At 39.8% G+C, this 25,562-nt stretch overlaps 2 protein-coding genes across 8 annotated transcripts in view; both read left to right on the top strand.

The window, feature by feature from the left end:
* Positions 1-12,758, top strand: part of pleca (plectin a) — a 96,764-nt gene extending 84,006 nt beyond the window's left edge. For all 7 annotated transcript variants that reach the window (XM_080863849.1, XM_080863854.1, XM_080863855.1 and 4 more), the window contains 3 exons: positions 1,187-4,534; positions 4,927-11,871; positions 11,964-12,758. In XM_080863849.1, the coding sequence (XP_080719975.1) occupies positions 1,187-4,534; positions 4,927-11,124 (9,546 nt within the window). In that variant the 3' untranslated portion in view covers positions 11,125-11,871; positions 11,964-12,758. The remainder of the gene's footprint in view (positions 1-1,186; positions 4,535-4,926; positions 11,872-11,963) is intronic.
* Positions 12,759-14,172: 1,414 nt separating this feature from the next.
* LOC308385101 (uncharacterized protein) lies at positions 14,173-21,533 on the top strand. The gene is made up of 4 exons (XM_080863862.1): positions 14,173-14,234; positions 18,724-19,110; positions 20,907-21,094; positions 21,228-21,533. The coding sequence occupies exons 2-4, from the start codon at positions 18,897-18,899 to the stop codon at positions 21,372-21,374; spliced, it is 549 nt and encodes a 182-aa protein (XP_080719988.1). The 5' UTR covers positions 14,173-14,234; positions 18,724-18,896; the 3' UTR covers positions 21,375-21,533.
* Positions 21,534-25,562: the final 4,029 nt, after the last annotated feature.

The following is a 25,562-nucleotide window of genomic DNA, read 5'->3' as shown; positions in this document are numbered from 1 at the left end:
TAATGTAGCTGATTGTTGACGGTACTGTTTAGCACCACAGCAAATTAAGATTTCACATTCTGATTAGCCTTTAGATTTTTAAAATCCCTGAATGGGAGCGGTGTTTTCACACGTCCAAAACTCAAAGATTAGTTTTAAAGAGAAAGACAAGCAGCAAAGCCAGTCAATTTTTTTTTTTGTTGTTGTTTATTTTACTACTTGTTGTGCCCGATAAATCTGCCAAATCAAACACGCAGAGCTAGCTGCTGTGGCAGCCCCTTATGAACAAGGGAGCTTGATAAATGACAGTTGAGTGATTGCTTCTAATGATTTCCTCTAGCAAATAAAATGTGGAAACTATGTTCTATTACAAAAGAAATCAGCTCCTCTCTCAAACCAGACGTCAGTTTAAAGGTCAATGTGACAGGTTTCTAAAGTGTTGAACCTTCCTTGTAGGTATCAGTCACCACAACAACACCTTCTTATCTAACAGAACTCATCTCAGACTTGAGGGATCTTGGATTTGTGTCGTGTCACGTGCATTTAAATCCAAGCTTGCTGTGTTAAATGTTACATGAAGTCATGCTGTGTTTGCTGCATCACTACGCTCGATGTTCTTTTCATCCCGATTGCTGCAAAAATATATATGTTTGATTATTTAATCTGCACTCGGCACTTTTTGCATGCTGCTAATTATTTATCATTTGCCTATTTTCTTTCCTATTATTTTACACTTTTCAATAAACCTATTTATGTTAAGAAAATCAATGAGTGGTGGAGAGAAATGTATAAAATTGTGACTGAATTAAATTCTAGCGATTACATATCCAAGTTTTTCACTAAAATACATCACCAGCAACAAAACCTCCACACCTTCAAAATATTAACACTGTGATGAGTTCACTTGTAAACAGAATTTGCAGTTGTTTTTACCAACTCCACAATAATAATGACCGTATAATATTACCAGACTTTTTACACAGATTATGCATGAAAGCAACTTGTAGTGTTGTCCGGTGTTGTGAAGTAAAGTGTCATACATTGTGTGCCATACGTTAAATGAACGTGAAAAGCATTTCCCAATGCAGAATTATCTCTCCAGTTAAAAATCTGTGTTGTGTATATTTAGCCATAACTATGCCTATAGTTGTATTTTATAATCTAAAACCTCTAACATGCAGCTCCCTTCACTCTTTTATTAATGCAGAAAGCTTCTGAAAAAGTTAAAGAAGCGGAGAGGAAACGGATGGCAGAGATGCAGGCGGAATTAGATAAGCAGAAACAGTTGGCTGAAGCTCACGCTAAGTCTGTGGCCAAAGCAGAGAAAGAGGCCGAGGAGCTGAAGTTAAAGATGAAGGAAGAGGCCAATAAGAGACAAGACGTTGCAGTGGATGCTGAAAAACAGAAGCAAAACATTCAGCAGGAGCTGCATCAGCTGAAGAGTCTGTCAGAGCAGGAGATCAAGTCCAAGAGTCAGCAGCTGGAAGAGGCGCTCATCAGTCGTACCAAGATCGAGGAAGAAATCCACATAATTAGGATTCAGTTGGAGGCAACAATGAAACAGAAGGGCACAGCTGAGACTGAGTTACAGCAGCTCAGAGACAAAGCTGCTGAAGCTGAGAAGCTCAGGAAGGCTGCTCAAGACGAGGCGGAAAGGCTTCGCAAACAGGTGACTGAGGAGACTCAGAAAAAGAAAAATGCTGAAGATGAGCTAAAGCGTAAATCTGAAGCCGAAAAAGAGGCAGCCAAACAAAAGCAGAAAGCACTGGATGACCTGCAGAAATTTAAACTACAAGCCGAAGAGGCAGAGAGGCGCATGAAACAGGCTGAGGAGGAAAAACTGAGGCAGATTAAAGTTGTAGAAGAGGTGGCACAGAAGTCTGCTGCCACACAGTTGCAAACCAAAGCTATGTCATTCAATGAACAGGCAACAAAACTGGAAGAATCCCTCAAGAAAGAGCAGGGAACTGTTCTTCAGCTACAGGAGGAAGCCGAAAAACTCAGGAAACAACAAGAAGAAGCTAACAAAGCCAGGGAGCAAGCAGAGAAAGAGCTGGAAACATGGAGACAGAAAGCCAATGAAGCCCTCCGCTTGAGGCTACAAGCTGAGGAGGAAGCTCAAAAGAAGAGTCAGGCTCAAGAGGAAGCAGAGAGGCAGAAGGTTGAAGCAGAGCGAGATGCCAAGAAAAGGGCTAAAGCTGAAGATGCTGCACTTAAACAGAAGGAGAATGCAGAAACGGAGCTGGAAAAACAGAGGAAATTTGCTGAACAGATAGCCCAACAAAAACTTTCTGCAGAGCAAGAATGCATACGCTTAAAGGCTGACTTTGAACATGCTGAGCAGCAGAGGGGTCTGTTGGATAGTGAGCTCCAGCGTTTGAAGAACGAGGTGAATGCTGCAGAAAAACAGAGAAAACAGCTCGAAGACGAACTGGCTAAAGTCAGAAGTGAAATGGACGCTCTGCTACAGATGAAGACTGAAGCTGAGAAGGTGACACTGTCAAACACAGAAAAGAGCAAACAGCTTCTTGAGTCTGAAGCGCAGAAAATGAAACAACTGGCTGAGGAAGCTGCTAGACTGAGATCAGTCGCCGAAGAGGCGAAGAAGCAGAGGCAGACTGCAGAAGATGAGGCAGCCCAGCAAAGAGCTGAGGCGGAAAAAATCCTTAAGGAAAAACTGTCTGCTATCAATGAGGCAACTCGGCTAAAGACTGAAGCGGAAATCGCCCTCAAAGCTAAAGAAGCAGAGAATGAAAGACTAAAGAGAAAAGCTGAGGAGGAAGCTTATCAAAGAAAGCTGCTGGAGGACCAAGCTGCTCAGCATAAGCTAGAGATTGAGGAGAAAATCACACACCTTAAGAGCTCATCTGACTCTGAGCTGGTGAGACAAAAAACTATTGTGGAAGAAACTTTGAGGCAAAAGAAGGTGGTCGAAGAGGAGATTCATATCATCAGAATCAACTTTGAGAAAGCCTCAAAAGAGAAGTCAGATCTAGAGGGTGAATTAAAGAAACTGAAGTATCTTGCAGATGAGACTGAGAAGAGCAAACTTAAGGCTGAAAAAGAGGCAGACAAACTAAAAAAGCTTGCTGCAGAGGAAGAGAAGAAGAGGAAAGAGGCTGAGGAGAAGGTGAAGAGGATAACTGCAGCCGAAGAGGAGGCAGCTCGTCAATGCAAAGCTGCTCAGGAGGAAGTCGAACGCCTCAAAAAGAACGCAGAAGAAGCGAATAAGCAGAAAGAGCAAGCTGAGAAAGAGGCAGAAAAGCAGGTCATTGTAGCCAAAGAGGCAGCACAAAAATGCAGTGCCGCAGAGCAGAAAACTCAAGATGTTCTCAGTAAGAATAAAGAAGATAGCCTTGCTCAGGAGAAGCTTAAAGACGAATTCAAAAATGCTAAGAAACTTGCAGAAGCTGCTCAGAAAGCCAAAGAGAAAGCTGAGAAAGAGGCTGCCTTGCTCCGCCAAAAAGCAGAAGAAGCTGAAAAGCTGAAGAAAGCTGCAGAAGAAGAAGCCGCTAAACAGGCCAAAGCTCAGAAGGATGCAGAGAAACTGAGAAAAGAAGCAGAGGAAGAGGCCTCTAAGCGAGCTGCAGCTGAGCAAGCAGCACTAAAGCAGAAGCAGCAGGCTGATGCAGAGATGGCCAAGCACAAAAAAGAGGCAGAACAAGCACTTACACAGAAGTCGCAGGTGGAGAAGGAACTGACACTGGTTAAACTTCAGCTGGATGAAACTGATAAGCAGAAGAAGGTGTTGGATGAAGAGCTTCAGCGAGTTAAAGGTGAAGTAAATGACGCTGTCAAGCAAAAGGCACAGGTGGAGGATGAGTTGTCGAAAGTCAAGATCCAGATGGAAGAACTCCTGAAGCTTAAGCTCAAAATTGAGGAAGAAAACCGGCGCCTGATGAAGAAGGACAAAGACAGTACACAGAAATTACTTGCAGAGGAAGCAGAGAAAATGAAGAGCCTTGCAGAGGAAGCTGCTAGACTCAGCGTGGAAGCTGAAGAAGCTGCCAGACAAAGGCAGATTGCTGAATCTGACTTGGCTGAACAGAGGGCACTTGCAGAGAAAATGCTAAAAGAGAAAATGCAGGCCATCCAAGAGGCTACAAAACTAAAAGCTGAAGCAGAGGAACTCCAGAAACAGAAGGACCAGGCACAGGAAAAAGCTAAAAAACTTTTGGAGGACAAACAACAGATCCAACAGCGCCTTGATAAGGAGACAGAGGATTTCCAGAAATCCCTGGAAGCTGAGCGAAAGAGGCAGTTTGAAGTTGCAGCTGAAGCAGAGAAACTGAAAGTGAAGGTGAAAGAGCTCAGCGATGCTCAAGCTAAAGCTGAAACGGAGGCAAAGAAATTCAAGAAGCAAGCCGACGAAGCAAAAACTCGTCTCCAACAGACTGAAAAACAAACGACAGAAATCGTTGTGCAGAAGTTGGAGACACAGAGGCTACAGAGCACGAGAGAAGCTGATGACCTGAAGAAAGCCCTAGCAGACCTTGAAAAGGAGAAAGAGAAACTGAAAAAGGATGCAGAGGAGCTTCAGAAGAAATCTAAAGAGGTATTGTGGCCTGTATTAACACTGCTATTCAGTTTAAAGACGCTTATAGTTAATATTGTCCTGTTAAACATGTAAGTGACAGTAGAGTGTTTGTGTTAGCATGCTTAAATACATTACAGAAGGATATAGTAGCAGTACAATATGTGTGTGTGTGTGTTTTTTAAGGGGCTGAATTTTGTTTTTATTGGGCAAAGCTAGATTAGCAGTACCCAGTCTAGCTAAATTAACTAACTGCTAACCGTAGCTTCATAGAGACATGAAAGTGTTATTGATATTTTAAATATATAGATATACTGAGTTATTTCTTCAAATATCTAAGATGCATTTATTGATGAGTGATATTTCACTAACAGTTTACTGCCGTTTTAAAAAAAATATATTTTTCTTAACAGATGGAAAATGCCCAACAAGCACAAATTGAGCAGCAGAAAGCTATACTTCAGCAGTCTTTCATCACTGAGAAGGATGTCCTGTTGAAGAGAGAAAAGGCTGTTGAAGATGAGAAAAAGAAGCTTGAAAAGCAGTTTGAGGATGAAGTAAACAAGGCCAAGGCTCTTAAAGATGAACAAGAACGTCAGCGTAAGCTAATGGACGAGGAAAGGAAGAAACTTCAGGCCATTATGGATGAAGCTGTAAAGAAACAAAAGGAGGCTGAAGCAGAGATGAAAAACAGAGAGAGAGAATTGGATGTGCTAGAAAAGAAAAGGATTGAACAAGAAAAACTTTTGGAAGAGGAGAACAAAAAGCTCAGAGAGAGACTTCAGAATCTTGAGGTTGCTTCAAAGCAGGGTTCATCAACAACAAAAGAAATCGAAGTTCAGACCGATGAGGTCCCGGAGGAACAGCTAGTTGCTATGACAATGGTAGGAACAACAAAGAAAGTTTTCAATGGCTCTGTTGAGGATGGGCTGAAGAAAGATGGAGAATCAATGTTGGCATTTGACGGAATAAGAGAGAAGGTTCCTGCTGAAAGGCTTCATGAAGTTGGTGTCTTGACCAAGAAGGAATTTGATAAATTGAAAAAGGGCAAAGTTTCTGTACAAGAACTCGGAAAAACAGAGAAACTAAAAGCATATCTTAAGGGAGAGAGCTGTGTTGGCGGCGTCCTGACTCCTTCCAAAGAAAAAATGAGTCTCTATCAGGCCATGACAGAGAAGAAGATTACTCCAAACACTGCTACAATGCTCCTGGAAGCTCAAGCAGCATCAGGCTTCATTGTTGATCCAGTGAAAAACAAGCTTCTGTCTGTAGATGAGGCTGTTAAGGAGGAGTTAATTGGCCCTGAACTTCATGACAAGATGCTGTCTGCAGAGCGGGCAGCCACTGGTTTTAAAGATCCTTTTACTGGAGCCAAAATCTCTCTTTTTGAGGCCATGAAGAAGGGACTTATTGAGAAGGATCAGGCCACCAAATTCCTAGATGTACAGCTTGCAACTGGTGGCATTATTGACCCCATCAACAGCCACAGAGTTCCCCTTCAAACAGCCTACAAGCAGGGTCAGTTTGATGCAGATATCAACAAAAAACTCAGCGATCCCAGCGATGACTGCAAGTTATTCATTGACCCAAGCACACAGGAGCAACTCACTTATAAACAGTTACTGGAAAAATGCAACAAGGATGCAGAGACTGGCCTGCTGATATTACCAGTGACAGAGAAAGCAGCTCAAACAGAGAGAACATACACAGATGTGGAGACTAAAGACATATTCAGTAAATCAAACGTTGATGTTCCTTTTGGAAAGTTCAAAGGAAAAACTGTCACCATTTGGGAAGTCATAAATTCAGAATACTTCACAGAAGAACAAAGAAGAGAGCTGATCCGTCAGTACAAGACTGGCAAGATCACAGTGGAAAAGATCATCAAAATTGTCATCACTGTTGTGGAAGACAAGGAGAAGAACAAGGAAAATGTGTTCAATGGCTTGAGGGCTCCAGTCTCTGCCAATGAACTGCTAGAGTCCAAGGTTATAAACAAAGATGTGTTCAACAAGTTGAGTAATGGAAAGATAACAGTCAAAGAGATCTCTGAGATGGATCCTGTGAAGAAGGCACTGAATGGGACGCCCAGCATTGCTGGACTGTTCTATGAACCAACCAAGGAGAAAATGCCTTTCTATCAAGCTATGAAAAAAGAATTACTTTCTCCAGAAACGGCCTTGAATCTTCTTGAAGCTCAAGCAGCAACAGGGTTTATAATTGATCCTGTAAAAAATGAAAGAGTCCCCGTTGATGAAGCTGTTAAGTCGAGTCTTGTTGGCCCAGAGCTGCATGAGCGTCTTCTGTCAGCAGAGAGAGCTATCAGTGGCTACAGAGATCCATACACAGGAAAAAATGTATCTCTATTTGAAGCCATGAAAAAAGGCCTTATCAAGAGAGAACATGGCATCCGTCTGCTAGAAGCACAACTTTCAACAGGTGGAATTATTGACCCCATTAAAAGCTATCGCATCCCACATGAAATCGCCTGCAAGCGTGGGTATTTTGACGAAGAAATCGGCAAGACCTTGAACACAAACACAGACGAGACAAAGGTCTTCTGTGATCCCAACTCACAAGAGGATGCAACTTATGCTCAGCTCTTGAATAAATGTGTCATAGACAAAGAAACTGGACTTCCATTGCTCTCTCTCTCAAAGAAGGCTCCAAAGCCAAAGGAAGACAAACAGATTACAGAAGCTAAAACAAAGGAAGCTTTGAACCAAGCCACCATGGAACTGGAGTATGGACCTTTCAAAGGGAGGAAAGTCACAATCTGGGAAATCATACACTCTGAATACATCACTGAGGAACAAAGGATAGAACTTATTCGCCAGTACAGAATGGGTTATGTGACAATTGAAAAGCTGATAAAGATTGTGATAACAATGGTTGATGAAAAAGAAGACAAAACAAAAGAAGAGGCCTGCTTTGAAGGCTTAAGGGCTCCAGTCACTGCCAGTTCATTACTTGATTCCAACATCATTGATAAGGCTACATTTGAGCAACTCCAAAATGGTAAAAAGACACCCAAAGAAGTCAGTGAAACTGATAAAGTCCGGAAGTACCTGCGGGGCACAGACCGCATTGATGGTATCACAATGGGAGATTCAGATGAAAAGTTAAGCATCTATCAAGCAATAAAAAAAGGTATTTTGCAACAGAGCACTGGGCTCACATTACTTGAGGCCCAAGCAGGAACTGGTTTCATAACAGATCCGGTCAAAAACCTGAAATACTCTGTAGATGATGCTGTGAAAGCTGGAGTCGTTGGTCCAGAGCTTCACGAGAAACTCCTCTCAGCAGAAAAAGCAGTGACAGGATACAAAGATCCATATACAGGCAATAAAATTTCTCTGTTGCAAGCCATGAAGAAAGAGCTTGTACTGAGGGAGCATGCTATTCCTCTTCTTGAAGCCCAGTTTGCCACTGGAGGGATAATTGATCCAGTTAGCAGCCATCGTGTTCCCAATGATGTGGCCATTCAGCGTGGCTACTTCAGCAAACAAATGGCTAAATCTTTCAGTGAACCCACAGGTGATGTTAAGGGCTTCACTAATCCCAACACCAATGGAAGAGTGACCTACAAGGAGCTGCTGGAGAAATGCAAAAGAGAGCCCAACACTGGTCTGTGCTACCTCCCCCTGTCAGAGGTTGAATCTCCTGCTCCTGTTGAGAAGTCTTACCAGTACTCAGAGGAGCAAGCCCAAACAGATCTAGCTAATACTCAAATTGACATCCCACTCAAGAGTTTTGCAGGAAAGAGTATGACCATTTGGGAAGTCATGAACTCAAATTTTCTTCCAGCAGAAGAGAGGCGCCGCCTCATGGAGCAGTATCGCTTGGGGCAAATCACAAGAGAAAGAATGCTAATTGTCATCATTGAAATAATTGAACAAAGGGAGACACTAAAGTCTGAGCAGAGTATGTCATGTGATGTAATCAGAAGAAGGGTTACGATTGATGAGCTGTACAATGCCCGAATTATTGACTTGCACACATACAACCTTCTGAAACAAGAAAAGATGAATATTCGGGAAGTAATGGAAATGCCAACAGTAAAGCAGTACCTCTTTGGCACTGGTTGTATTGCTGGAATTATGTCAGACAGTCCTCCCAAGATCAGCATTTACCAGGCTATGAAGAATGGAAAGATTAAGCCCGAAGTTGCTTTGAATCTCCTTGAGGCCCAAGCTGCGACTGGATTCATGATTGATCCAGTTAAAGACGAACTTCTAACAGTTGATGAATCTGTACGTAAGGGGCTTGTAGGTCCTGAACTCCATGATAAACTTCTCTCTGCTGAGAGAGCAGTTACAGGTTACAAGGATCCATACACTGGAAAAGTGATTTCTCTCTTTCAGGCAATGAAAAAAGACCTCATATCTGAGGATTATGCCTTAAGGCTTTTGGAGGCCCAGAATGCCACTGGAGGACTGATGGATCCTGAATACTACTTCCATCTCCCCATAGATGTTGCCATGCAGCGTGGATACATCAACAAGGAGACACTAGAGAGAATAACTGAGCCTACTGCGGATGTGCGAGGTTATACTGATCCAACAACAGATGAGAAACAGTCCTATGCTCAGCTGCTGAAAAGATGCAGAGTGGATAAAGAAAGTGGTTTGCGGCTGCTTTCACTGGCAGACAGAAGGCTTCTCTTTAAGGGTCTAAGAAAACAAATCACTGTGGATGAGCTGCTCCGCTCGCAGATTATCAACCAAAAGACATACAGTGATCTCACTGAGGGGATCATCACAGTGGAGGAGGTCAGCAGGGATGTGAAGAAGTACCTTGAGGGGACCAGCTGTATTGCTGGTGTGTTTGTAGAATCAAGCAAAGACCGTCTATCAATTTACCAAGCGATGAAGAAAAACATGATCAGACCAGGGACTGCCTTTGAGCTTCTTGAGGCTCAAGCTGCCACAGGTTATGTAATTGATCCAATTAAGAACCTAAAACTAAATGTCAATGAAGCTGTTAAAATGGGTGTTGTTGGTCCAGAGTTTAAAGACAAACTCCTCTCAGCTGAGCGAGCTGTGACAGGCTACAAAGACCCTTATTCTGGCAAGGTTATCTCTCTTTTCCAGGCAATGAAAAAGGGACTCATTCTGAAAGACCATGGCATTCGTCTGCTGGAGGCTCAGATCGCTACTGGTGGAATAATTGATCCACAAGAGAGTCTCCGATTGCCAGTAGAAACAGCCTATGAACGTGGCCTCTTTGATGAAGAAATGAATGGTATCCTCACTGACCCTTCTGATGACACCAAGGGCTTCTTTGACCCCAACACTGAGGAAAACCTCACCTACCTGCAGCTGATGGAGAGATGTATGATAGACCCAGAGACTGGCCTTGCTCTTCTGCTACTGAAAGAAAAGAAGCGTGAGAGAAAGACATCGTCCAAATCTTCTGTTCGCAAACGAAGGGTTGTCATCGTCGATCCAGAGTCTGGCAAAGAGATGTCTGTGTATGAAGCGTATCAGAAAGGACTTATTGACCACCAGACCTATCTAGAACTTGCAGAGCAGGAGTGTGAATGGGAGGAAATTACTATCACTTCATCTGACGGAGTTGTGAAATCCATGATCATTGATAGGAGGTCTGGTCGACAGTATGATATCGATGATGCAATCTCAAGGGGCTTGATTGATAAGTCGGCCCTGGATCAGTATCGATCAGGAATGCTGTCCATCACAGAATTTGCAGACATGCTATCTGGAAATATGAGCGGAAGCAGATCACGCTCATCCTCCTTTGGCTCCTCTTCTTCCTACCCCATGAGCCCAATACCTTCCATAAAAACACCAGCAACCACATGGACTGACCCAACAGAGGAAACTGGCCCTATAGCTGGTATTTTAGACACAGAGACATTAGAGAAGGTGTCTGTCACAGAGGCCATCCACAGAAACCTTGTTGATAATATAACAGGTCAAAGGCTGCTGGAAGCTCAGGCCTGCACAGGAGGCATCCTTGACCCAAACACTGGAGAGAAATTCTCAGTTGCAGATGCAATGAATAAAGGGCTTGTGGATAAAATTATGGTGGACCGTATCAGTTTAGCTCAGAAGGCGTACAATGGATTTGAAGATCCAAGGACTAAAACCAAAATGTCAGCAGCCCAAGCTCTAAAGAAAGGCTGGCTGTACTATGAGGCCGGACAACGGTTCCTAGAGGTCCAGTATCTCACCGGTGGATTGATTGAACCGGATGCTACAGGCAGAGTCTCCATAGATGAGGCCGTGAGGAAGGGCACCTTAGATGCACGCACTGCACAGAAGTTACGAGACGTTAGTGCATATTCAAAATACCTCACGTGCCCTAAAACCAAGCTGAAGATCTCCTACAAGGATGCAATTGAAAGGAGCATGACAGAGGAGGGAACTGGTCTGCGACTACTTGAAGCCTCATCTCAGTCAAGCAAAGGCCTTTACAGTCCCTATAGCATCAGTGGGTCTGGCTCTGCTTCTGGTTCACGGTCTGGCTCTAGAACTGGTTCCAGGTCAGGCTCCAGAAGAGGCAGCATGGATGCTACAGGATCAAGCTTCACAACAACCTTCTCTTCTTCTTCCTACAGTTCCCCAAGCTATGGCCGCAGATACTGATCTGTAAGGGAAGGATGTGCTATAAAGCCACAATGCTCACCAGATGCCTAACTCTCAGTGGAATAAAGACTACCTTTATTCTGCTCTGCATGGGGCTGTTACATAACTTTCAAATTGAATTATTTTGTTTATTGTATATGTCACATTTACATTTAGTGTTCATGCTTTCTCATCAGACTTTCTGATTATGTACTGTAAGCAGCTAGCAACCGCTCATTATTTTCAGTATCTATCACAGATGTTTCAAGTGTACATGATATTTTTTAAGTTTAACATCATAAGCATTTACTGTTCCAAAAACACTTAAATGAAATACCGTGTTACACTGTAACCAAAAGTGTTCATGACCCTTAGCTTAAACTGTTAGAACCAAATTGGATGTAAAAACTCAAATTCCTGTACATGTGTATATTTCTGAAAATTTTATCTAAAGAAAGATAAAAAGCAACTCTGCAGAGCAGAATATTGAGTCTCCTGAGGATTAATAAAACCGCTTTAAGGATATGCCAAGCTTCAAGATCTTTTGTCTCCTGGGCAACACTGCCGTACAGACTCTACCCGTATCTGAAGTCTTCTCCATTCCCATTTGTCTGTCTTAAAACCTGGACTTCCAAGAGCAAGCTCCCACAAATGAAACGATAATGTAGCTTAATATGACCATTAACACCGTCAGACACTTCTGGACTTTACACATCAAACTTCAAGACCAACACAATTAAATTCCAGCCTTTCTGGACACTTTAAAAGGTAGGTAGACATTTATGATTTGATTACTTACATTTTGTGATTGTGTAATTCAGGGAAGTCTAATGTTTGTGTTGAATTCTTCTGATTCACAGTTCACCTTGCTCAGATGTCTTCCAGAGACCCATGGTGTAATTTGGACTTTGACCTTCACTGTAATCAAGAATTTTATGCAACAGCACTGAAACACATTTGCGCATATAATATTTTATCAGTTTGTTTTAACAGTGGACCATTTTGAAACTTGCATCCAACCTTGAACTCATTTAAATAAAGGCCTAAACCATGCTTTGTAAGTGCCTGCAAAATACTGTTTAACACTTTACTGGGTTGATGAGTATTAGGAGACGTTTCATGCTGTAAACTGACTGAAAAAGCAGTGCTATCCATAATTTAATAAATAGTGTGTTATCAGGTAAGCCTTTTTACAGTCTGTTCCAGTATGTCACAAATACTTCAAGTATTTTTCCCCCTTCAAAGGCAAATAATGTCTGTACAGTATACTGACGATTATACAGAGCGCAGTTGCTATAAGCCATGAGTTAGCATTTCTTTGAGAAAGACCTTTAAGCTTTGCACCAGACCCAGTATTTGTATTTTACACTACGTATAGCTGTTTTCAGTTAAATCTCCTTTGTAAACACAATGGATCTGTATCATTTTATTTTCATACTCTAAACGTGCATGAATAACTAACATTTAAAAGGTGCAAAAATGAAATCCATCTGTATCCATTAAAGCGTTTTGTTTTGTTATATTTTGAAAGGTTTGAAGGATGTATTTTACTGAGGGTCGTCAAGCCTTGTTTAAAATGGTGTATTTATAATAAAAATGGTGATGAGGAATTTTAATGTAACACCCACCCTGTGTAAATAAACAGGAAAATGAAATGTTTTCTCAAGTGTATTCATTGCAATGAAGAATATTTAGCAGTTTTCAGTCAACTATGAGCAACACATTCACTGATTAAAAATGTCGGTGCATGGTCTATTTTTTTTTTTAAGTACATCAATATAGACTAATTTACTGGGGGTTTAATCCTATAATTAAACTTTATTTTTATTCGTAGTCTTTATATGACAGTGGAGAAAGTAGCCACAGCTACAAAGTGCACTGATAGGCTGCCACCGGGCCCTCTGACCACTGCTGGTTCTCAGTCATCCAGGTCATCGTAGTCAAAGGAGCTTGCAAAGAAAAGCATCTGGACTTCTTTAAGTTGCTTGAAGACGTTTCACCTCTCATCCAAGAAGCTTTTTAGTATCTTGCCCAAGGATATTTGGCATAAGCAGTCAGGAGGCAGCCTGGGATTGAACCACGACCTTCTGATTTGTGGCTGACCTGCTCTGCGACCTGAGCTACAGCCACAGCATGGATGTGATGCATCGATGGCCAAAACTTCATCCCCTTAGCTATAGATTGAAATAAAATTTAAAAAAAGTTATGAGAAAAGAAATACATAATTTAAACCAAATTCATTTACATTTTATTCATATGCTCAGTCTGCAACTGGATTGAAATGTGTATCAGTTACAGAGGGAGGGAGGGTTAATCTTTGGAATTGTCCGGAAAAAATTAAACATACCAAAATTACACTTTTGTACAAAAATTGCATTATTATCCAGTAGTGTGATAACGTTTCAGTGTCAAGTTACTTGATGATGATAAGAGCTCATCTGGAGCTGGGCTAACATGAGAGGTTTACTATATTTAATTTTTCTTCTTCTGCCGTGATTTAAATCTAAGGTTAAAGGTATGTTTGATTTAATTTTCCTCATGTGTGGATTGTTTTGTCAGAGGCACGTTTGATGTCCTTCGGCTACAGCTTAATTTTTCTGTGATGTAAATAAAACAAAAAACTTTAGTTACAACAAAAATAAATGAGGCAGTTGTTAATAAGTAGCAGGAAAAGAGCTATTCAGATCTAAAAAAAAAAATATAGATCTGTCGCGTTCCCATTTCTTGAGCTGGGGGTAGATTTGCCAGATCATGGTAAGGTTGAGGGATTTCAGGACTTTGGGTCTGTTCAAGGGTGTAGATTTGGCATGGACGGAAGGGACGTGTCCCCACCAATATCCAGCGATTATTGAATTGTCCCCACCAATAATTTGATCTCTGCGAATAAAGAAAAACAAACCCGATAGAAAGAAAAAACGATCTGTCAACGTCTCATCCATCCAGCGGTGCAGAAAGAGTCAAATTACGTTCTCTACTGGAGTCCTACGTCATGTGACAAATCTGGCCAATGTGATTGGCTGTGCCTTTCAGGGAGCTCTGTTTAGTTTTAGCAGCGGCAAACCTGCGCTGTGAGGAGGACGGCAGGAAAACGGAAGATCCTGGATATAAGAAAGTATTTTTCAAAGAAACCTGTAAGTCGCTTAAAGTCAAGTTCACTCATAAAATGTGTCCGTCACAATAACGTTACAGGCTATGCTAGGCTTTGGCCCACATCAGTCTAAAACTGTATGCAACCATGAATAACGTGTTTTGGAAACTAACTGCACAACATGCAGCACTATTAGTTATCTCAGTCTCCCACAGTAGCATTTCTAATTTTGATTGAAACTGTCAGAGAAAACGGCAGCCTCGAGCAAGTCAGGATATTAGTTTACAGAGGCTGTTAAAATTATATGTCTAACGTTAAAATGTTGGTGACACAATAATTTCATCCTAGTGGTACTGACATATTCATAGGGTTAATTTTTGAGACAAAATATCATGAGGTAGTTATGATTTTGCAAATATTCCACCTTTTAGTGCAGTTTGCACAAATTGTTTTTAAAATGCACTCACCCTACAAACATTACTGATGAGTCAAGATCTGCACAAATTGACAGAAACACTGAAGCAGCTCCACATTTTATTCTTATTGTCATGTATGTCCTATTTGTCAGGTGACAGAAGAACCAACACAAAGCTCAGAGAGCAATGGTGATACAAGATCACAGGTGAAGTTGGATGATGGCTTGGTGGTTCATGACTGTATTTGAAGCACATGTGTGGCTGCATGTATTTGGAATGTCTCACTGTTATTCATCAGGTGACAGGCAGCTCTGCCATGTTGTAGCTCGGACAGAGGTGAAGAGGCAAGGTCACAGGTGACTGACTGATGATTTGGTGCTGTAGATTAACTAGTATTTATTAAATACTAATTAATACTAAATAATTATTAACAATTGTTAGGCTGCTGGTGTAAATTGATTCATTAGTGTTTATTTGACAAAGAATCTGAATTGACACGTCTCACTTTTTATATGGCACGAATCAATGTGTTATTTTATCATGTGGCAATATGTCCTAGTGCAGTCAGAGGGGAAGAGCCAGGGCCAAAGGTGAGGCACATCAAGCACATAGTAATAATTTTAATCTGAGGATAAAACGCATATACTGAGGCTGGAAGAAGCTTCAGTGCTCTCAGAAGACTAAAAACATGGCTAAGGTCAACAGTGACTCAAATGAGATTAAACAATGCTGCTGTATGCCATGTCCACCAGGAGAGCTGGACAGTATAGATGTAAAACAAATATGCCAGCAGTTTATCTCAGTTAACGAGAGGAGCAGGCATGTGTTTGGCTCCTTCACATAGCGGACATTGAGTTTTTGTGTGGGACACCAACAGTCCGTGTCTGTTGCTGTAACAGTAGTTCATGTTTAGAATAAAAAATCCCAGCTCACTGAGTTGATAGGGGCAATAGTGTGCCTAAAATGTTGCATAATTTTGCTGAGAGATCTTTTACTTTGTGGTAATCTTAGATGAGTAGTTTTATGGACAAAAACCAGCAGGTCATTCAGTGTTCCCTTAGTGCTAATGTATCAGAGATGTTGGTGTACTGTAACTGAACTAATGTTGTTAATTTCTTAAAGTCATATTCTTTTATTGTCATGACTCTATTTTTATTTTTGTATGATACCTGATTTATATGGAATATGGCTGAAGTAAACTAAAGTCTAAAATACTTAAGCAATTTAACATTATATATTTCACATATAAAACTATGAATTGTAATTTTAAATGGTTTAAAAGCATGTAGAATAGCACATCTACATGTGCTATTCTACATGTGCTATATTTCTCCTTTTTTTTTTATCAAGAAGCAAAGACAAAAAAAGGGGGGAAAAAAAGAAACAGGGCAGGGTTCGGTGGTTGAATCATCCGTCCCCACCAATGCCAAAACCAAATCTACGCCCTTGGGTCTGTTCATGGTAATCTTTTTTTAAAAAACAGATTTTTTTTCATGTACTCAAATTTATGGGACATTTTTATTATAATGTAGTAAAAGAAAAAAAGACCAATTCTGAGCCAGGAAATTAACATGAAAATGAAATAATTCATACAAACAGTATCTCTTCAAAAAAAAATGTTAACCCTCAGGCTGTGTTTGAAAATATTTATTGTGTGTAAAAATTTGCTTAAATGTTTTTTTGTTTGTTTGTTTTTGATGGGCAGTAAGAGATAAAAGGTGTTCAACTATTTGATTTCAACATCTTATAGTTTCTCCTCAAACATTTGTGCTGCCTTCAGAGGCTCCAAATGCAATTACACTGTAATAAATCAGTAATTTCTTAAATAGGATTTAATTTGCATAAGTAGGCTATATATCATATTTCTATCTAGAAGATAACAAGGATCTGTTCATTTGCTCCTCCTTGAAAAAACTGCAAAAAAAAAAAAAAAAAAAAAAAAACCTTAAATAAAAGTGCACGTAGCCTATTCACTTTTTCTTGGTTTCTTTGGTTCGTTCCCCAAATTATCCTTAAAAAATTTCAAAGCACCAAGTTCTTGAAATGCTTTATGCAAACCAGCACCACATCTTTTGCCTCTCAAAACTACCTCATGTCGCTTTCATCATATGCATTGTCTTGGAGATCCCTAAAAAAGACATCCACCTTGGTCCCTAATGGACATAAATGTCCATTCCCCAAAAAGTGCAATAAAAATATTATGTATTAATATTTTTTTCCACTTTAAATTGGTCAGTCTTTTAAAACTACTTCTCCCTGAAATATTCATATAAAGTTTTAATTATATTTTCGTTGTTTTAACCCTTTAAATCCCAGTTGTATTACATGAGCGCCCTGTTTTTTTAGCCCCAAAAAACAAAAAAACTAAATATTTTCCAAAAAAAACATTTGAAGTAATATTTGATTGTTATTATAATTAGGCCTTTAGATGGGTCAAAGATTGGCACCAAAATTCATTTTGACCTGCCATTATTTTTTTTGCAGGAGCACATTAAAAAATGCATGCCTAAGGACAATTCCCCAAAAAGTGCAATAAAAATATTAAATATTAATTTTTTTTTCACTTTAAATTGGTCAGTCTTTTAAAACTACTTCTCCCTGAAATATTCATATAAAGTTTTAATTATATTTTCGTTGTTTTAACCCTTTAAATTACAAAAAAACTAAAAAAAAAACTAAAAAACTAAATATTTTCCCAAAAAAACATTTGAAGTAATATTTGATTGTTATTATAATTAGGCCTTTAGATGGACTAAAGATTGGCACCAACAGTCATTTCGATCGCCTTTTTTTTTTTTTTTTTCAGGACCAGAAAATGGTCTCCAGGCGGCAAATGCTCCTCCTCTAGGCCGAAATAAGTGCATGTTGCCGGGGTAAGTCGCGACGATCACCGGGGCACGATCACCGGGGACTGCTTTTTCCAGCCCACACGTCCGATACCACGTGACAACAAATACGTCATTTCCTGTTGACTAAAAAAAAAATGCACCCTCTCATGGTCCTAGGGACCAAAAAATGGTCCCGCCCGATCAGCGGGCGAAGCCGCTGCTGCACGCCGGAAATGAGGCTTCATTTCCGGCAGGTCTGTCCAAGCAGCCCGCTGTTTTCCAGCAGAGGTCAAATGTGAAGCAAGGGCGCCACCCGGTGGACAAATAAAAAATTTACAACTCTAAGGCCTGTAGTCCAAAACGAAACCTAAGCTGGAAACCTGACGATCCCTTTGACCGTAATTTTTCTGGCGTGAAAAATAGCGTTTATAATGGGTTTCAATGTGGACATTTTTGTCCAAAGGGACTAAGGTGGATGGATTTCTGTAACTTAGCCATTTTAGGCTGATTTAATGAATTGACACCACAATTAAAAAAAATAAGTAAAAAAAACATTCTTTGACAAATTTGGCTATATTCCACTCAACACAGTGAAGGTGGTTTAAAACTAAAAATGCAAAAGACAATAAATGTCCCTAAGGATCTCCAAGGGTTTAAAAGAAAGTCGGAAAAACCTGCTGTCAGTTTTATTTATATAGCGCTGTTATGGAGGCTGATACAAGATTGCGCAGGGTTTCACTGCAATCAGCAGAAGAGACCCAGTTACTGAAGCAAGTGTTATAGCTGTACAGCACAGTGGAAAAAAAAACTTTGCAGCTGCCACCTGCACTGGGTGGATTAAAAAAAAGTCCAAGGTTTTGGTGAGGTTTTGCAAAACTTACTCTCAAACTAACGAAATTATACGAATGACATACTGTACAAATGACATTTTGCTGTAGGTTTATCTTTACTTATAAAAAATTATCTAAAATGTACATTTCGTTCTAAGATGTAATGAGAAACATTTTTGCCCCAGAGTGACCTGACATTAGCAGCCTGCTCTGACCAATCAACTTGCCAAATTTGATTGGTCAGGCAAATTGAGAAACTCAGCACTTGATTGGCTCACTGCCCGTGGGACAATGAGAGTGACAGATTTCCCAGACTTGAAATTGATACTTTTTCCTCTGTATCTCTCTCTCGCTCTTTTTTTTTAAACATAGTTCACGTTGGGTCACACGAGTGGGCCCATTTGGTTGATTTAGTGCGGACACCACGGTTAATGAAATGTCCATGTCTTTACCTAAAGACTCAGCAGGGACAAACGACTACGCAGGGAAGCCAAAATGCGCCCGGTGCCGACACCACGGGATTATCGTCCCGAAGAAGGGCCACACAAAAATCTGCCCTTTCTTGAAGTGCCAGTGCTGGAAATGCTACCTGATAACGGAGAGGACGAAGATCGCCGCCCTACAGAGGGAAATGAAAAGAGCCGTGAAAGAGACCCGGCCTGGAGCCAGAAGGGTTAACGCGCAGGGGGACAAGGCTTTTGGGACCTCGAACCCAGATGGGGGTGCTCCATCCACATCTGAACCGATGTGCCCGCCACCCGCCTACCCTTGGAGTAGGCCTGAGGCGGGAGGACAGCCCGAGTCCGTCTGTCGCGACAGCAGGGATGTGCTGCCGTCGGCTGGTGGTAAATTTACACCTCTCACTAAGCTAATACTGTTAATTATGAAATATGAAACGTTGAGCTCAACGGACTGGATTAACGTGAAGTGGGAAAGTCGTTAATATAAGCAACGAATTAGCGAATTAAACGAATTAGCAAAATTAGCAAAAAATTTAAAACTCAACTGACATCTTTCTCTCTCTCCTGTATTAGCATGTATGGGAGCTTGTTTCCGCCAATAAATACGAACTTTTGACTGGCAGAATTAAGCCAACTGTCCGGTTACTATATCGCTATTAAAATTTCTTAATTGCTTAATAGCTCAAATTTTTAAGGTTATTATCTCAATTTGTAGTTATTTTCACAGAAATTTGAATTAGTAAGTTGAAATTTTGAAATAATAATCTGACATTCTTATGTCCTTCATAGGATTTCAGTTGATAGATTGTTTTGGAAAAAACAAAAAAAAACAAAAAACCCCAATATAGTTTTGTTTTTGTCAACTTTTCAGTTCATGGATGAAGGACGACGGATCAAGAAAAATATTAATTTAATTATTAAGAATAAAAATCTTAGGTTTGATAGATGACAGGCTGCCAGACTGAAGTATTAGACTTAAATGAATTAAGTTTGAGGCAATTAATCAGATCAAATCACATTTTCAAATCATGTAAAAGGTATTTTGTAATAAAACCCTTCAGTCTGGCAAAAACAATGCTAAAACGATGAGAGCCTCTGCTGAACTTCTGGACAATAGGTCCTAACATTAGTGAATTCTGAAAATGCTAAATGAATGTGTCATGCAGATAAGTGTATTACAGAAAGGGTTAGACTGTTGTTGTGTAGCATTTCCTTTTTAAAATGGACCGCTCCAACTTTATGTCAACACTTACTGAATAAAGAAAGAAAGAAAAAAAAAGATAGATTGTTTTGGGTTTTTTTTTTAAATTATTATTATTATTTGTTTTTAATGCATCTACATATGCATTAAAAACATATGCATGATTCTGAATTAAATACCTGCACAAAAAAAGAGAAAAAAGTGTGAGAGAATAGTTTGACTTGTCTTTTCACAAATGTAATATGTTTAGGACATTAAGAGGGACAGAGAGGGGCTGAAGTTAGCAGGTTTAAACCTCATGGAGCACTGATATTCTAATTCATACAAAGTGAGACATTTTACTGTGACTTATTTAAAGTATAAAAGTAATACTAATGATAATTTTGTTTATGGTCTTTGCTGATTATTCTTGTCACAAAGTTTAACAACTTGTGCCGGAGGTGCACCCACTTGATGAAATATTCAGTGTTATTGTTTCATTATATATAACAATAAACTATATAATTAAATAGTTTAAACTACATTCATAAACTGTATTTGTTAATATTTGCATAATCATTGATGTGGGTGTACATCCATGCAAACGAATCTCTTTTTTCTTTTCCACTGTGCATCTAATTTTGTGTGATTTTTTTTAAATATTACTGACCTACTTTGTCTTGTCTTGTATTTATTTTATTTATTTATAATATTTATTGTATTTATTGGGCTATTCTCACTATTTTTTTAGGAATTTCCTGGGTAAATAAATAATATCTTATTTTTCTCATTTCATCTGATCTTTTAAATTCTGTGTGTTTTAGTGTATTTTCATCTTGATCCATAGTTTTGGGTTAACCCCTAAAAAAATAAATAGACTTAATAACTCAAAATTTAGACTTACTCAGAAGTAACCTAAAAATGTCTTCAGTGTTGAGTGTGAGTAAGAGTTGTGTCTTTAAATGTACAGTAGCTTATAATGCTTTATCTTTCCTTCCAGATTCACCTTTTTTCAGTGAATTCAGGCAGATGGCACGTCTGCCTCTTGTTCACTTTCCAGTTAGCATGCCAGGCTATCACGCCAGCAGCTATCCCTCTCCATCTCATCAATTCCTGCCCAAAATGTGGCTGCCCCCTGTACATGTTGGGTACCTTTACCCTCCCCCACTACAGCCTGGTCCTCCAGCTGTAAGCCACTGTTTCTACTACACTACATGAAAGATGTGCTGAAAAAAATGGCTGCAATGATCTTCGAAATGTTTCGTTAATATTGTTTAGACAGAGATGTGTAATGCAATAAATATGCTTGTATCTCTGTCAGGCTTGCAGGGGAGCCTTCTTTACCCATCAGTCACTGCCTGAGACTTTTAAGGAAGAGCTGATGTCACGGCAGCACCCACCACCTCCTGCACCCAGAGCCACTGAGCAGGAAGCTGCTCAGCAAGTTGATGAGGGGAATGAATCATAAAAAAAATATGTATGTATGTTTTCCCTGTTATTAAGTTATTGTGTTTCTTGTTCCCTTGTTCCAGTTCATGTTTAGGTTCTTGAATTGTTGTTGAATTGTTTAAAATTTATAGGTTACACATCTGTTTTATTTTCTGGATTTTCAAAATCAGTTGTTAAATGTTTTATTAGGATTTTATTTTATTTTTTAAAATATTTACTGTTGTTCAAATTTCCATTAAAGTATATGTCAACATATCTATGTAGCGTTTCCTTTATATATATTTTTATTTTATTATAGTTTGTTTTGTAACTGAGCCATATTGTTTGGTAGTTGTTGTTTTCTTTTGTTTGTTTGTTTTGTTAGCCCCTGAATTCTGCAAGTTGTCCACAAGGGGGAGCAGATACACTTTCAGTCTAATCCAGGGGTTTCAAACTGACTTCAGTGACTCCACACAGTCAAGTTATAGCTCAGTTGTTCAAATTAAACAGTTATATGTGAGTTATTCAAATTAAATAACATTATTTTTAGTGTATATAATTCATTTGATTTGTAAAGGTCAAAAATACTTTGACCATGGGGTCATTTTTGCAGATGTGTAGTAATACAGGAACAGCAGTGCAGTTTATTAGAAAACTGAAGATATTCACTGCAGTTCTCACCAAACCATCGGGTGATATCGGACTTTTCTAAAGTCTGGCTTTTATCCAGTGACTGTGAAGAAAGAAGGGAAGTTTTTTTTCTGTGTTTTTGAAGTCAAACTTACCCAAACAATTCCAAACATGCACCACTCTACCTGCAGTGGCTCTGCGGCCCAGTAGAGGGCCCTGCTGTACAGTTTGAGTCTCTTCACTCAGCAAAAAAACAAGAATGCTCCCACATTTTCCTCATTTTTTGTGTTACATTGAAAGAAGAGCCAAAAGTATTAGTGTTGTTTATTACACTTAATAGGAATAAGTAACAATGCTGGAGAAATGTCTTGACATAGCTACAGCACACTGTAAATAGGCAGATACATCAGTGGTCCAGCATTAAATCATGTCTGGTACTAAAATGAGTAACATATTAAGCACTTTGTGCTCTCTTGGCTGTCCCTGGGCATTCACTGACCCTTTCACTCATTCACGCTGATCTATTTAGCATCTTGGTGCTGTGCTTTCGCCATACTAGTGAGATTTTCATCAGAACGATCCATGTGTGCATGAGCAACTTCAAGCCAAATCCCTAAGTGCAGCACTCAGGAGGCCGGGGATTGCCTGAATTCCTGAGAATACAGATAAATAATAGATGACATTCTTCTTTATTCGTCTTTTCTCCTCTTTCTCTTTGCATCCCTGCTGTTTTTTCCTCTTCCTTTTTTTTTTTTTTCCTGTTTTGTCCCTTTGGACTTACAGGAAGGTCTTCAGTCAGAACTGGATTCATTTACGGCCCTTTTATTCTAACCTCCTGAGAACCGAGGAAAGGAGCAAATCTTCCCACTTAACTTTTTTGTGATTTCCTTCCTCTTTGGCGGTATTAGAGGCCACCCAAACACACGGGGGATGTCAGTGGGGAAAGCCCTGGGTGTCCTCTATTTATTACATCAGGACTTAGTAAGATAGCTCAAATAAGTCAAAAGATACAGACCAAAAACAAATGTCCATTACAAAGGACATACATGAATAGGCTTGTTCTCAGGAGGATATTATAATTTCTATAAATTGTTTGTTTTTAATGAATGCCTTAATTTTAAATAAAATAATAAAGATGCATGAAGTGTAAAACATGTGGGGGTGAAAACAGATTCTGCTCCAAGTATTTAAGAGAATAGGATTATAAGGGCAACTCATCATAAGAGCAATGAGCGCCTGTGATATTGTTTGCATGTATAAATATAAGGAAAGCACACAGGGGTGCTTCAAATACGCCAACAATAGCAAATGAAAGCCAACCTAATGCTGCTCGTTATAGCCAGTAAAAGCTGATCCAGGTGCCCAGTGAGTTCTTTTAAGGTAGTCTTTCTTAAGGAGGGAGAAGGCCTATCACCTGGCTGAAAGCATGGCTTTTAACAGTTTTGGGTAGTGCTGCTTTTCTCTTCTCAATAAAATTCAATTTTATTTACTTAGTGCCCAATCACAATGACAGTCACCCCAAGGGTTTTATGTTGCGGTAAAGACTCTACAGTAATAGAGAGAAAAGTGGGAAAGAAAAACTCCCTTTTAACAGGAAGAAATGTCAGACAGAACCAGGCTGAGGGAGGTGCAGGCAGCTGCTACGAGTGGATGGAGGTAAGGGGAGGGAGACGGGACAAAAGACACACTGTGGAAAAGTTAACAGTAACTAATTATTAAATGCAGAGTGGTGTATAAACCCATATAAACACGAGAAGCTCCCAGCAGCCAGGAAGCGTAACTAAGGGAGGGTTCTGAAATATAAAATCTGAGTTTACATCTGGACTTCAGATTTGCTCCACTGTTCACAAAGTGTCAGAGATTATAAGGATCAAAGGTTTTAAAGAAAAATTCATCAGGACAAAGAAACAAACTGAAATCAGTCATTGCAGATTAAATAAAGTGAGTTAACAGCATTACTTGCATGAATGCAGATCTGCAGAACAGGTTCTTTAGGTCAACATTACCAACACGCAATTCTTCTTCAGCATAAAACTTGCCTCACATGCCTTTAGCCCCATGATCGGAAGATTGGGGGTTCGAATCCACTGAACGACTACCCTGAGGTACCCCTGAGCGAGGTGCGATCCCTACACACTGCTCCCCAGGCGCCCGGTGGCTGCCCACTGCTTCACCGAGTGAATGGGTTAAATGCAGAGAGGAATTTCCCCACGGGGATCAATAAAGTATGCATTATTATCATTATTAAACATGACAGTGAATGTCAGCAACAAAGAACAAGCAAGTGTATTTACTTTCAACAATGCGGGGTCTCCAGGTAACTGAAAAAGCACCAACTGTGAATCTTTTGATCTTGTGTTGAATTATTCCAACTCAAACATGTTCAGATTCCTGGTGAAAAACTCAGTACGTTTGATAGAAAAAGATCAGAGACGTCTGATGTTTTGTAGGTTTTAGTCTAAAAATTGAAAAAGAAAAACAGCTAAACCAAGGCTGGGTTGATATTTATATCACGCAGTATGCTTCCAGGATTCACTTTATAATGGTTGGTAAAAATTTTCCAGTTGCCGCCTACACACAGCCCCGAGGAAAATTCATAACCTCACAGACTCTCCTGAGTTATCCAGGTATGTAAGGTTGGCGTCAGTTACAGTGAACACATAAGCAGCTTAGATGAACTTGTTTTATTGAAAGCTTAAGCTAGTGTTATGCTGCACACTGCAGAGGTGAAGCTTTTGAAACCAAAAATCAGCAATGGAAAATCACTCGGTCTATATTTTTCTTTAGTTCTGTTTGCAAAAATGCACTTAAAGAAATGCAAAAGTACTCATTATTCACCCAATGCATCATGCATTGTTTTAGTCTTGCATTATTTAACTGGTAAAAGTGATTGCTGTATGTTAAAGGTCCGCAGTTGTGTTTTCAGACATCATCACACTGTCTGTTTCACAGTCTGCACTGATGCCTAACAGTGCATTTTCTTGCATGACTGTTCAACCCGCCCAAACAAAAACAATTAGAAACTCTGCCTGTGGAACTTGTGACTGACAATAGGTTCTAAAGATAATGATCGTCAGCAGCGCTTTTAGCGAGTGCATGTAATTGTGTAGTGGTGTTTTCAGTTTTAACCAAACTTGGCAGCTTTGTGATCTCCAAAATTGAGCGTTGTTCAGACATTGTTAAGAGAACAAATCATAATGTTTTCCTAAATCAAACCATTTATTTATTGTCTTGCCGCCCCAAACTGCAAGCAAAAAGAAAACACTGACATAATGCATTAACAACATGACATGAAATAAGGATTTTAAGTCCGGTGTTCTAATGCAGAGTTTGTACCTCTTTTAACTCGTGCAATAAACAGAAGATTTATGTCCCCACTTCAGTGTTTTTGTTGCTTTTTTGCAAGCCCTTTGGATACACAGTGGAAGGAATTGTGAGCAGACTGAATGCTGACTGGTCAAAAACACGAAAAGGAAAAGGAGCAATCGCAGAGTTCTGGTGGATGTAGTGAGGGGAAAAAACACATCGAAGATCACAAACAGTGGCTACAATCAAGGCTGAAAGGACAACCTTAAGATGTAGTGCAATGGCACAGTGT

Source organism: Rhamphochromis sp. 'chilingali' (assembly GCF_963969265.1).
Source record: "Rhamphochromis sp. 'chilingali' genome assembly, chromosome: 17".
In the NCBI taxonomy this organism is placed as follows: Eukaryota; Metazoa; Chordata; class Actinopteri; order Cichliformes; family Cichlidae; genus Rhamphochromis; species Rhamphochromis sp. 'chilingali'.
This window is presented reverse-complemented; position numbering and strand designations above follow the sequence as displayed.